The sequence below is a fragment of the Phocoena sinus genome, chromosome 11 (assembly GCF_008692025.1).
Source record: "Phocoena sinus isolate mPhoSin1 chromosome 11, mPhoSin1.pri, whole genome shotgun sequence".
Classification (NCBI taxonomy): Eukaryota; Metazoa; Chordata; class Mammalia; order Artiodactyla; family Phocoenidae; genus Phocoena; species Phocoena sinus.
In genome coordinates, this window is record NC_045773.1 from 52,845,037 (window position 1) to 52,859,265 (window position 14,229).

Consider the following 14,229-nt stretch of genomic DNA (forward strand, 5'->3'; position numbering starts at 1 on the left):
AACAGGAATAGAAGAAGTCAAACTGTCACTGTTTGCAGATGACATGATGCAGATGACATCTGATAGGCAGATGACATAGAGAATCCTAAAGATGCCACCAGAAAACTACTAGAGCTAATCAATGAATTTGGTAAAGTTGCAGGATACAAAATAAATGCACAGAAATCTCTTGCATTCCTATACACTAGTGATGAAAAATCTGAAAGGGAAATTAACGAAACACTCCCATTTACCCTTGCAACAAAAAGAATAAAATACCTAGGAATAAACCTACCTAGGGAGACAAAAGACCTGTATGCAGAAAACTATAAGACACTGATGAAAGAAATTAAAGATGATACCAACAGATGGAGAGATATACCATGTTCTTGGATTGGAAGAATCAATATTGTGAAAATGACTATACTACCCAAAGCGATCCACAGATTCAGTGCAATCCCTATCAAATTACCAATGGCATTTTTTACGGAACTAGAACAAAAAATCTTAAAATTTGTATGGAGACACAAAAGACCCTGAATAGCCAAAGCAGTCTGAGGGAAGGAAACGGAGCTGGAGGAATCAGACTCCCTGACTTCAGACTATACTACAAAGCTACAGTAATCAAGACAATATGGTACTGGCACAAAACCAGAAATATAGATCGGTGGAACAAGATAGAAAGCCCAGAGATAAACCCACACACCTATGGTCAACTAATCTATGACAAAGGAGGCAAGGATATACAATGGAGAAAAGACAGTCTCGTCAATAAGTGGTGCTGGGAAAACTGGACAGTTACATGTAAAAGAGTGAAATTAGAATACTCCCTAACACCATACACAAAAATGAGCTCAAAATGGATTCGAGACCTACATGTAAGACCGGACACTATAAAACTCTTAGAGAAAAACATAGGCAGAACACTCTTTGATATAAATCACAGCAAGATCTTTTTTCATCCACCTCCTAGAGTAATGGGAATAAAAACAAAAATAAACAAATGGGACCTAATGATACTTAAAAGCTTTTGCACAGCAAAGGAAACCATAAATAGGATGAAAAGACAGCCCTCAAAATGGGAGAAAATATTTGCAAACGAATCAACAAAGGATTAATCTCCAAAATATGTAAACAGCTCTTGCAGCTCAATATTAAAAATACAAACAACCCAATCTAAAAATGGGCAGAAGACCTAAATAGACATTTCTCCACAGAAAACATATAGATGGCCAAGAAGCACATGAAAAGCTGCTCAACATCACTAATTATTAGAGAAATGCAAATCAAAAGTACAATGAGGTATCACCTCACACCAGTTAGACTGGGCATCATCAGAAAATCTACAAACAACAAATGCTGGAGAGGGTGTGGAGAAAAGGGAACCCTCTTGCACTGTTGGTGGGAATGTAAATTGATACAGCCACTATGGAGACCAGTATGGAGGTTCCTTAAGAAACTAAAAATAGATTTACCATATGACCCAGCAATCCCACTACTGGGCATATACCCAGAGAAAACCATAAATCAGAAAGATACATGCACCCCAACGTTCATTGCAACACTATTTACAATAGCCAGGTCATGGAAGCAGCCTAAATGCCAATCGACAGACAAATGGATAAAGAAGATGTGGTATGTATAATATACAATGGAATATTAATCAGCCATAAAAAGGAATGAAATTGGGTCATTTGTAGAGACGTGGATGGATCTAGAGACTGTCATACAGAGTGAAGTAACTCAGAAAGAGAAAAACAAATATCGTATATTAACGTATGTACGTGTAACCTAGAAAAATTGTACAGATGAATTGGTTTGCAGGGCAGAAATTGAGACACAGATGTAGAAAACAAACGTATGGACACCAAGGGGGGAAAGCAGTGGGGCGTGGAGGTGGTGGTGTGATGAATTGGGAGATTGTGATTGACATGTATACACTGATGTGTATAAAATGAATGATTAGTAAGAACCTGCTGTATAAAAAAATAAAATTCGAAAAAAAATTGGGGGTCCTAACCATTTTTAGGTATACAACTCAGTAGTGTTAAATACATTCATATTATTATGCAACCAATCTCCAGAACCCTTTTCATCATGCAAAACTGAACCTCTATACCCATCAAATAACTCTTCCCCCCGCCCCCTTTTCCCCACTTTGTCCCCAGCCCTTCTCCACCATGGACATACAGCCTTTTTGAAACATACACTCTTCTTGAAATTGACCATCTCTGAAAGTCTTAATGGTCATCCATTCATTCAGCACAGATTTAAGGAGCTCACACTCCTTACCAGACCCTGTTCTAGGTTCTGGGGATACAGCAGTGAGCAAGGGCAGTATTGTCCCTGTTTTTAAGGAGCTAATGTTCTAGGGAGAAGAGGAAGGCAGACAATAAACGACTGAACAGGGTGAGTTCAGAGTGCTAAGAGCCATAAGACAGTAAACCGATAGCTGGGACAGGGGGTGCCTCTGGGATGCTGCTTTGGCCAGCGAAGTCCCCCGGGGCCTTTCTGAGCGCGTGATCATTGAGCCGGCCCCTGGATTTACTCAGGAGATCTCCTCCTCCAGGTAGAGGAACTAGAGGATGGCAGTCTGAGCAGGGAAACAGCACACACAAAGGCTCTTGTCCCTTTGAAGAATGGGAAGAAAAAAAAAAACCCCGTTGTGAGCATCGGCAGAGAATGAGGAGATGCCAGGCAGCATCTGAGGTGCTGAAGGGCAGCTGAGTTCTAGTTCACGTGACGTTGTCTGCACTTGAGCCCACCTTTCCTTCATCACTCACTCCTGCACTCAGGCTGAGAACAGAAGCTCCAGATTCAGCTGAGTTTGAGGCCTATTTTTTTCTAATGGCAGAATTGCTACAGGGTAAAGAAATCTACCTCTGATCACTCCTGTCCCCCTTAGCAAGCATATATACAACTATTCTGTAATAACCCATTACTCTTGGAAAGATCAGTATTAGAGTTAGAAAGTTTTTCTTGTTGTTCCCAAGGGTTGAGGGAAAAATTTTTAAATGCTTTATAAGGAATTCCCTGGTGGTCCAGTGGTTAGGACTCTGCATGTTCACTGATGAGGGCCCGGGTTTGATCCCTGGTTGGGAAACAGATCCCTAAAGCCGTGTGGTATGGCCAGATAAAAAAAAAAAGAAAAAAGCTTTATTAACAGCAGTATGGTAGCTGGAATGGCATGACCGCATCCATCCTCCATGCCCATGTCCGTCCATGATGTGGCTTCCTGACTTCTGCCACCCGAATGGACTTCGGCCACATCTAATGGCCGATCACACGTGGCGTGATCACACTGCAGGCGTCTTTTCTCAGCTGTGGTCATCGTGTCAATGGGCATTCAGACTGCATTTCGAGCAGCCCATACCCGATACAATTTGACTTTTGTTTTTTATTGTAAATATTTATAAGTATTTTTGAAAAGTTAATAAAAATAAGAAAAACACCCTCAAGGAAGTACGGCACATGCGAATTGTTTTTGTCCAGGGACAGGGAGAGACACAGCCTATGGTCATTACGCAGAAACTCGTTTATAAATAGGTGACCTGAATCTACACTTAAATCCACTGAATCAGCTTAAATCCTCTATGGTCCACTTAAAATTGGACCCACTTCAAGTCGGGTTTCTTCAACAGCATGGTATGGCTATTTCTTGAGCTCTAAATGTTGGATTTGGAAAATACTTGGCATCATTCTAGGTCTTTATTTCAGAAAGCATCCTGGGATGGCACGGGCCTAAGTCACACTCCACAGAGCAGCTGAAAAATGGGACACTTGGCTCTTTGCCATCGGCCAGCGCCAGCATAACCTGGGCCATTTTACCCAACTCCGTGGAGGATGAACAAACCTGCCCGCCAGAGCCAGAGGTAAGCTCGCCAGCCTCTCTTCGCACCTTTCATGGCTTGTGTTAGCGCTTGTTCAGAAGTAGAGTAATTATATTTGTAACTTGCTCACCGCTGGGTTTTAAGAGGAGACAAATTATAAAATGGAAGCATCGCCCAGGGAGACAAAATCAGCTCCGTGCACGCCTGGCGCTCCTGCTCTTGTGCCTGGCAGCTGCCGTGGGCGAACTGTGATCCAACTGATGCGGAATCTCCCATTTTCATTGAAATGGGAGTCGTTTTCACGTCACGTGGGAGAAACTCTAACACACCCACTAACGTGATGCCTGTTGACATGATGGGAGTGGTTACAATATATTATGTCGCTCCCCTCAATATTGGCTTCTTCGTGTGGTCGTGCTAATAACATGAGCTCCTTCCTCCCATGCTTGATCCCCGCATGCTACACAACCGGGCCAGCCCAGGGGCAGTGGCTGGGACTCTTCTAGGCGTTGCACTAGCCCAGGTCCAGGGAGGAGCAGCCCTGCAGACCTTCGGGGCTAGCCAGGCCCCCACAGGCTCCCTGGACCCAGTCATCTGCCCCCACGATCTCCGTGACTAACTGCGCCTCTGAGTGGCAGCTGGAGGGAAGCCAAATGCAGCCTGCATTTTGTCAATTTCCCCGGGTGTCATGAGTGAATTTCTCTTTCTTGGTTGCACGTGTCCTGTTGACATGATCTCCTGAACTGGGCTGGGACCTACTTTAACCATGTGTTAGAGGTGGTTCTTCATTTGAATTGAAATCACTTTAGCCTGAAAATTGTGGAGCAAAATCTATTTTGTAAGGTTGCAAGTCCCAAGGCAGCTTCTTCAGTCAAATGGTCTTGGTTATCCATTGAAATGTTTCTCCAAGCTTCACGTGATTCTATTCTCTGAGGGCCGCTTGAGGGCTCAGGTCTTCCAGAGGCAGGATCGGCCTGCCTGTAAGTATTTCATCAGCATCTGTAAGGTGATTTTGCAGGGTATGAAACGATAGGGGATGTGAGATTTTGAAAGGTATTTGCCTCTGCCTGTACACCGAGTTTCAGGGGGAAAACACTTGTAGCTGACGTGTGGGTGCCTCGCAAGGTAAGTTGGCAACTGAGAAGATGTCGGAGCTTGCTGTCAGGTAGTTTTTTTGAGAGCCTTGGGTGGGGTCACGTTTGAGGAGGTCATGCTTAGCTGCTAAGGGGTTGAGAATTCCAATCACCTCCATTCTGTTGGAAAAGAACCTTTGGGAGTTCACACCATAATACACATACCTAAATCTTGCTCTAGAAAGAAATTAAAAGAGAAGTTCTTAGATCTTTAGAAATAACTGTTTAGATCCTCATCCCTAGCAGCATCACGGGGAAACCCTAACAGAGGCTGTCACCTAATAAGCTTTTTTTTAAAAAAATGATTATTTATTTACTTAAGTGTAGTTGATTTATAATGTGTTAATTTGTACTGTACAGCAAAGTGATTTAGTTACACATATATATATAATTATTAAATATTCTTTTCCATTATGGTTTATCACAGGATATTGAATACAGTTCCCTGTGCTATACAGTAGGACCTTGTTGTTTATCCATTCCATACATAAAAGCTTACATCTGCTACCCCCATCCTCCCACTCCATCCCTCCCCTAACCCCCCTCCCCCTTGGCAAGTACAAGTCTGTTCTCTATGTCTGTGAATCTGTTTCTGTTTCACAGATAGGTTCACTTGTGTCATATTTTAGATTCCACACATAAGTGATGTCATATGGTGTTTGTCTTTCTCTTTCTGATTTGCTTCACTTAGTGTGATAGTCTCTGGTTGCATCCATGTTGCTGCAAATGGCATTATTTCGTTCCTTTATATGGCCAAGTAGTATTCCATTGTATATATGTACCACATCTTCTTTATCCATTCATCTGTTGATGGACATTTAGGTTGCTTCCATGTCATGGCTATTGTGAATAGTGGGGCTATGAACATAGGGGTGCATGTATTTTTTTGAATCAGAGTTGTGTCTGGATATATGCCCAGGATTGGGATTGCTGTTTCCTATGGTAGCTCTAATTTTAGTTTTCTGAGGACCCTCCTTACTATTCCAAATAGTGGCTGCCCCGATTTACATTCCCACCAACAGTGTAGGAGGGTTCCCTTTTCTCCGTGCTCTCTCCAGCATTTATTGTTTGTAGTTTTTTGTTTTTGTTTTTGTTTTTTGTGGTACGCGGGCCTCTCACTCTTGTGGCCTCTCCCGTTGCGGAGCACAGGCTCCGGATGCGCAGGCTCGTGGCCATGGCTCAGGGGCCCAGCCGCTCCGCAGCATGTGGGATCTTCCCGGACTGGGGCACGAACCCTTGTCCCCTGCATCAGCAGGCGGACTCTCAACCACTGCGCCACCAGGGAAGCCCTATTGTTTGTAGTTTTTGATGATGGCCATTCTGACTGGTGTGAGGTGATACCTCATTGTAGTTTTGATTTGCGTTTCTCTAATAATTAGTGATGTTGAGCATCTTTTCACGTGCCTGTTGGCCATCTGTATGTCTTTGGAGAAATGTCTGCTTAGTAACCTGATAAGCTTATTATTAGGGCTGCTGATCTTCCCTATTCTGAGCCCTTCCTAGTGTACGTTCTGCCTTTCCTGTGGGTGCTTTTTCTAACCCTGAAGTTTGAGAGGGTTAGTCTGTTCTTTTTACGTAAAATTATTGCCCACTTTGCTTTGCCAGTCAATAGCATTGGCAGAAGATAGTATATCATTGTCCAGACGAAATAACTAGCTCCCAAGTTCAACTTTTAAAAAATACTTTGAAGGAGAAGAACTAGGGAGAGCTCTTAAGTTAGGAACAATCATTAATTTCTGATTGTCGTTTTTGCTCTTACTCCTTTTGTCAGAGTGATAGGAGGTATTCTCTGGTACTCCCTTGCAGCAGTGAGAGGCTTATGGGGTGTGATGTGGGTGTGAATGTTTTCTGAGAAGAAAGGATTAGAGCTCTTTTGCAAAGACGTCCTTCATTTTTTCCAGTGACAGCTCTGGTAGATGATTCTCACAACCCAAACAGCTAGTGTTGGTTGGACACTATTTTTATTTTAGGCCATTGTGCTTTGTCACTTTTTTTTTTTTTTTTTTTTTTGTCCTAACAGTTGAAGAAGCTAGCCATAGCCACCCAATAGTTTTCTTGTCAGAAAAAGGAAAATGTTTCCATTGCCTCCCTTTTGTACAATTTGGAGAAATAACCCAAGAAGGAATGAAGTGAAATTCCTTATGGGAAGGTTTCTTATCCCTTTTGATGTGGAGAATGTAGTTACTATGTGAGTGATCATTGGGAGACTAGGAATTGTAGTTATTGTGGTGCTTTAGCCAAATATTTTCTTCTGGCTTATTGTTTTGATCATATTAGGTCTTTAGGAGCATAAATTAGGGTATAAAATGTACCACATTCTAATGTATATATATATTTTTAATGCCATCCAGCAATTAACTCAATCCAATTCCCATCAGACATAGACTAGGCATCCTACAATTCAACTCAATTCTGATACTGTCCACCTGGAAGGAGCATCAGATCTCACAGGTGAAGGGCTCAGTCCTGCAAGACTGAGCACCCCATCAACTTCAGATGCCAGTCACAGATCCAGGTTGTCACCTATGCTTCTGACCAGCCGGCTGTGGATTGGAGGTTCCCATGTCCTCTTCCTCAGGCTTGATTAATTCGCTAGGGTGGCTCATAGAACTCAGAGAAACATCTACCAGTTTGTTACAAAAGGATGTAATTCAGGAACAGAAGGAAGAGATGCATACAGCAAGGTCTGTGGGAAGGAGCTCGGAGCTTCCATGCCCTCCTGCCCTCTCCGAGTGCACCACTCTCGCCACCAACCGTGAAGCTCTCTGAACCCTGTTCTTTAGGGCTTTTAAGGAGGATTCATTATATAGGCATGATTGATTAAATTACCCTCCAGGCCCTCTCCCCTCCCCTGAAAGCTCCAACCCTCTAATAACAGGGGTTGGCTCCACTGGCAACCATCTCCCATCCTTAGGGGCTTTGCAAAAGTCATTCGTTAACATAACAAAAGACACTTTAAAGCTTTCATCTCTTAGGAAATTCCAAGGGTTTTAGGAATTCTGTGCTGGAAATAGGGACAAAAAAGCAAATATATATTTCTTACCATAAATTACAATGTGACACTCCCCTCCGCTGGTTCTGGCTTACCATAAAACAACTTACAGATATCTGGAAAATGAATGCATTTTCAAGCTTAGTCTGTTTCATTCTCAACAGAATAGAACTCAGAAGAGCAGCGTGTATTTAATATGTGTGTTACAAGAGTATTGTGGTTGGCTCTGTTATCAAATGCAGTGATCTCAAAATTTTGTTCGGCTGGGGCTGGGGCTGGGACCCACTAAATGTGAAAAGGAAATATTCTTCCATAACGAAGTGAGTTAGGATCTTGGTTTCCCCGTTAGGAGAACAGTATTTCAACTCTCTCAGCACGGTTTGAAATTTAAGTTTAGACAGAAAAGGGTTTTGGTGGTGCTTTCTTTGTCGAAGAGTGCCTTGTTTTAGGACAGGAGGAATGGTGACTGGGGAGATGAAGTACTGCGCCTGGTGCTCTTGACCTTCCACCCACCCTCCGGATTGGAAACCTACCAACGCAAGTCCACGTCACAGGCTTTCTCACAAGGAGGTTTCTAAATGCATGACGGTTTCCTCAGTGCATTTGTGTGAGAGTTGGAAGCTGAGGCGGGACCAGGTTCCTTATGCTGGTGCTGCTGGCAGACAGGGTCAAGGGGACGTGAGTATTTAGAGGCAGGTACAGTGGCCAGACTCATTGTTCTGGGGCCTCAGTCCCCCTGCCTTGGCAGGAGAGGCTGTTGTGGCCGCAGCGCCGGCAACATCCCGACACTTGGATCAAGGATACCTGTAGTGGTTGTGTCCTGGCATGAAAAAGTCTAAGGGGGCCTTCTGTTCTGGCCTTCTGCCAGACCAGTGATGCTATAAGCACCTAATTCCCATATCAGATCCCTTCCTGATTGAAATACCTGGAGTGGTTTCCGTTCCTGGCCCTGGATCCTGACTGGTTGGGCTGTTGGCATAGGGAAGCAGTGGGTGGCATGGGGACAATCCTCAGTGGCAGCTCACATGTCACCATGTTTACCCACCTTCCTGGAGGCTGTTTCTGAGAGACAGAAACCCTAATTTGTGGTAAAAGTCAGGTTTATTGAGGTAAATTCATAAATAATGAAATTCACCCCTTTAAAATACAATTTTTTCACTTCTGAACTTTGATCTGTTACAACAGTTCCATGCTTTCCAAGATTCCCTTGTGTTCCTTTGTGTTTAACTCCTCCCCTAGCCCCTGGCAAGCGCTCATCTGCTTTCTGTCCAAGTAGTTTTGTCTTTTCCAGAATGCCATATAAATGGAATCACGCAGTGTGTACACGTGAGCCTGGCTTTCTTTGTTTAGCATAATGTGTGCTGTGTTAATTGTTGGAGGCAGTTATTAGGTGCCCGGACACCGACCCCTGGCCTGGAGGGAAAAGATGGAGAGTCAGTCCTGTTAATCCCTCTCCACTGGGGACCTTCAGCAGTGGGTCTTGAAGCCGTGTCTCAGGAGTACACCGTCAGCTCCTATCAACCCCTGGGTTGACTGTTTCACTAGAAAACTTTGCCTGGTGAATTGTCTGCATCGCAGTGGCAGTAATGCCATCAAGAGACCACATGACCTACACTCCCCAAATCTAGCAGGTTCAGAAGGACTTCTCATAATGTCCCTAAGTACTAAGGACTCGATCAATATATAAATTAGCCAGTGGGCTTTGGTTAGAAAACTGCAGAATTTAATTTTCAAGTAAGTGTGTCAAAATCCCCACTTCCCCAAGGGAGGGCATTGTTTTACAAATAAGGGAAAGAGACAGATATAAAGACTTAACTGAATTTTGCCTCAAGAAGAATTTTCATGCTCTTGGTTGAATTGTCATCTTTAGCACTGAACTTTTGAACCATTTAACCACATATAAAGCTGTTAGTTTTGAAATCCTCTGACATTCAAGTTGAAGCCTGACCAGTGTAATCTCAACCCATTTTGATCCTTTTTATTCTTCATCTCCACAATACATCAATGTATAGGTAGATGTTAACTGAGCATGAAGTGTCAGGCATGGGATGGTGATAGAGTTTTTCAAGATAAGGTAATATGCTGTTTGGATCCTTTGGATAATTTTTTTTTTTTTTTTTTTTTGCGGTACGCGGACCTCTCACTGTTGTGGCCTCTCCCGTTGCGGAGCACAGGCTCTGGACGCGCAGGCTCAGTGGCCATGGCTCATGGGCCCAGCCACTCCGCGGCATGTGGGATCTTCCCAGACCGGGACACGAACCCGTGTCCCCTGCATCGGCAGGCAGATTCTCAACCACTGTGCCACCAGGGAAGCCCTGGATAATTCTTTTAACACGCATTTTCAACCTTACTGATTTGTTCAAAATATTTGACATGGACTTGTTGTCAGCTGTTTGACCATGGAGTGGGTCAGCTAACACATCCCTATAATGGTTGAAAATCAATTTAGTGAATTCTGTGATAGCTCCACAAAGTTAATGGTTGCTACGTAGGAAATGTTGTCGATCACAGTTGGACTTTGTAACAAGTAAGGTCGTGGGTGATATGATTAACCCCTTTCTACCCCACTCCCCACCCTGTCATTAGAGAGTTTGATTGCCTCTTCTTCCCAGATCCTGTAGGAAAGATGTTTTTTCTCTTTGAGCCGTGGCCTTTGAGTCACTACATCTTAGAATAGTCTTTAGGGATCCAGTGGCCACTCCCCAAACTGGAGTGACTGACTGACTTGCCAAGAGTCACAGAACTGGCCAGTGGTAAAGGCAGGATGGACATCTAGACTTCCTTTCTCCCCAGCCAGTGCCCTTCTGTATATACCACACCATCTCCTGTGTCTAGGAGGATTCTTTCAGCTGCAAATAACAGAGAACCCAACAGTTAGAAGCTCAAGCAATAACTACATTTAATTTTCTCACACAGTAAGACTTCTGCCAGTGAGTGGCCGTGGGTTTGTTGCAACCACTCCCAATGGCCTCGAAGATACAGGCTCCTGGAAAATGGTATGCAGTTCCTGAAAAAAATTAAAACTAGGACTACCATATGATCCAGCAGTTCCACTTGTGTGTGTTTATCCAAAAGAATTGAAATAAGGTTCTTGAGATATTTGCACCCCAGGGTTCATTGCAGCTTTGTTCCTCGTAGCCAAGAGGTGGAAACAACCTAAATGGATGAATGAATGAAGAAAATATGGCATATGGATGATATGATGGATTGTTATTCAGCCTTAAAAAAGGAATGAACCTTTAGAAACATTATAATAAGTGAAATAAGCCAGTCATAGAAGGACAAATACTACATGATTCCACTTATAGGAAGTACCTAAAGTTGTCAAACTGATAGAAACAGGAAGTAGAATGGTGGTGGCCTGGGCAGTGGGGAGGGGATGGGGAGTTGCTATCCAGTAAGTGGAGAGTTTCAATTGTGCAAGATGAAGGGTTCTGGCGGTCTTCTGTGCAGCCATCTGCGTGTAGCTAACACCAATGTTCTACGCACTTCCACATTTGTTAAGAGGGTAGATCTCACGTGCTTTTTATCGCACAAAAAATTGATCACTTCTCTCTTAAAAAAAAAAATGAAAAACCGGTTTCTTCCATTCTTCTTGCTGTTGGCTTTTCATCCCCATGCTTGTCATGGTGGCAGCATGCCAGCTACAGTCCCAAGCATCACCTGCTCACAACATTCTTTTAGAACGTGGGACGAGATGAGAGCTCTTCCCAAGATGCTCTGTGTGGGAAGGGAAGTCCCCGGCACACTTTTCTTGTTATCTCATAACCAGAACTAGATGCCCCCCAAGACCCAGCAACTGGGTTTCCATGACTGCTTTAGAGTTACCACAGTCACCCTCCGTGACTTTGGAGGAGGGTGCTAAATCACAGGGATCTCGAGTCCTAGGGGGACCCACATTGGGTCCCCATTAGCCTTGGGGAGTAACAGAGAGTGTGGCTGGACCCCCATACCTGCCCCAAGCAGGTTTTCTTCCTGCAGTGCTCATCTTCAGTTTCCATAGGACTTTTCTAGTGGGGAGGGATAAATTGGGAGATTGGGATTGACACATACACACTACTATATCTAAGATAGGTAACTATTAAGGACCTACTGTATAGTACAGGGAACTCTACCCAATACTCTGTAAAGACCTATGTGGGAAAAGAATCTAAGAAAGAGTAGGTGTGTGTATATGTATAACTGATTCACTTTTCTGTACAGCAGAAAGTAGCACAACATTGTAAATCAACTGTACTCCAATAAAAATTCAAAAGAATTACAGATTCCCAGATCCCAACCCAGGAAAGAAAAGACTTTTCTAGCCCGACTGTTTCATCTCATAAGCCAAAATTTTTGAGTGTAGACCTCTCTCTGATCCCTCATTGAAGTCTCCAAAATATTTAGGAAAGCACTGTGGGCATAGTAGACACTCTGTAAATATGTGATGAATGAATGAATGTGAATGATAAAGTCCATCTGTACTGTTCATAGCTTGAGGGCATCCTTCTCCCCGTCTTCATCTCTGTCCCTCTCTCTTTCCTAGGGGTAAGTCTAACCTGTTGAGTGGCAGGTGAGTTATGTATGCTGCTGTGACAAGTGATTCATTGATGGCCGGTGTCCTGGACCTCCCTAGTCAGATGGCTTTCTTACTAATTAGTCCATTTCTGGTCGTTGGCCTCGACCTATCCAACAGGTACTAGGTGGTGGTGGTGGTGATGTGTGGAACTCTTATTATAACCTTTTCAGAAGATCCACAGAGGGCATTCCATTTAGGTTCTGTCATTATGGAATGGGGAGTGTCTTTTAATCATCTGGGTTTTTTCTTCTCCTCTTCTGGCTGTTGGTTTGGAGAGAAAACAGTCCATCCACTGTGCAAATGTAGAAGAGACACCTCCTGGCTACCAGACCCTCGACACTTAGAAATCAGAAGGATCCAGGTTGTTGCTTGTGCTTGAAAATAGACTGCTCTCTCATAAGTTTGCTCTGTGTTCCCAGTATAGTAAGATAGTAATTATTCATCTTCTCAGTTATTTGTTCATTCATCAAACATTCATTGCGCTACTATGTGATGGACATGGAATGGAGAACTCCTTAGTTTAGCAGATTTTCATAGCTCAGTACTATGAGATGAATCATACACTCACCTCCCTGCAAATTCATATGTTGAAGCCCTAACCCCTAATAGGACTGTATCTGAGAGTTAGGGTCTTTAGGAGGCAATTAAGGTTAAATGAGGTCTTAAGGGTGGGGCCCTAATCCAATAAGACTGTAACCTTGGAAGGAAGAGGGAGAGAGATCTCTCTCTCACTTTCCACCCTGTGAGGACACAGCAGAAGGCAGCCGTCTGCAAACCAGGAAGAGAGCTCTCACCAGAACCCAGCCATGCTAGCCCCCTGATCCGGGACTGCCAGCCTCTAGAACTGTGAGGAAATAAACTCCTGTTGTTTAAACCACCCAGTCTATGGTATTTTGTTAGCCTGAGCTAAGATACTCAGCTTATTAACTCTGTACATTTTTCACAATAGTTATTTTTTTATAACTTGAGATTAGAAGCAGGAGAAATGGTTTTTATCCAAGTGATGTTTCCAGGTTAATTTGCCAGCACCATGGAGGCGCTGTTTGTCTGTGGCTGCAGGCCGTGGTAGTTAAGATGACTGTCTCTGGCATCTGGCATCATGGCATTTGGAGACATATTTCTGCGGTGTTCTCACAGGCTGTGATTGCTGAGAACAATCTCTCTTCCCATGGCTGAGAGCTCCTGTCTGTCAAAAAGAGCGTTTTTCTGCCCTCTTCTCTTCTTAACAAATGGACAGCAAAGGTAGCCATCACACACAAACGTAAGCTCTGTGTGCATTTTTCAAGGGCTTCTTGAACTTGGTTTCTGGCCACATTAATGAGCTCTCAGAGGCACAGCAGTGTCGTTTCCTGTGCAGCTTTGGGGGATTCATTTCAATTTTTGCTACTTTTTTCAACGACTTGTTCTTCCCTTCATTCCTTTTCCTTTTTTCATATCCCTTTTTGTAGGTGATAATAAAGTTTTGTTTTCTTGACTGGTGTTGCTTTTATAAGAGCGAGGTGGAGTATAGTCATAGGTCCCCAGTCGCTCCTGCTCAGGGGCCAGTAGGGTGTGTCTGGGGCTTCCAGTGGGTTCAACCCTAGAACAAGCCAGTCTTCGGGGAGCCTTGGGGGTGGTCACCATGTTGCCTCCCTTTCCTCCCCTCCCGCCAGGCCACTGTGGCTTTGTGACATAAACACCCACCAGAGTGTTGGGGACACAGCCATCTTGGATTTGCCAGTTGTGAGCTGGAGCCAT

At 43.8% G+C, this 14,229-nt stretch overlaps 1 protein-coding gene across 6 annotated transcripts in view; it reads left to right on the forward strand.

The window, feature by feature from the left end:
* The window catches only part of OSBPL10 (oxysterol binding protein like 10), a 373,396-nt gene that overhangs the window by 302,744 nt on the left and 56,423 nt on the right, over positions 1–14,229 (forward strand). For all 6 annotated transcript variants that reach the window (XM_032647860.1, XM_032647862.1, XM_032647863.1 and 3 more), the window contains one exon: positions 3,697–3,851. In XM_032647860.1, the coding sequence (XP_032503751.1) occupies positions 3,697–3,851 (155 nt within the window). The remainder of the gene's footprint in view (positions 1–3,696; positions 3,852–14,229) is intronic.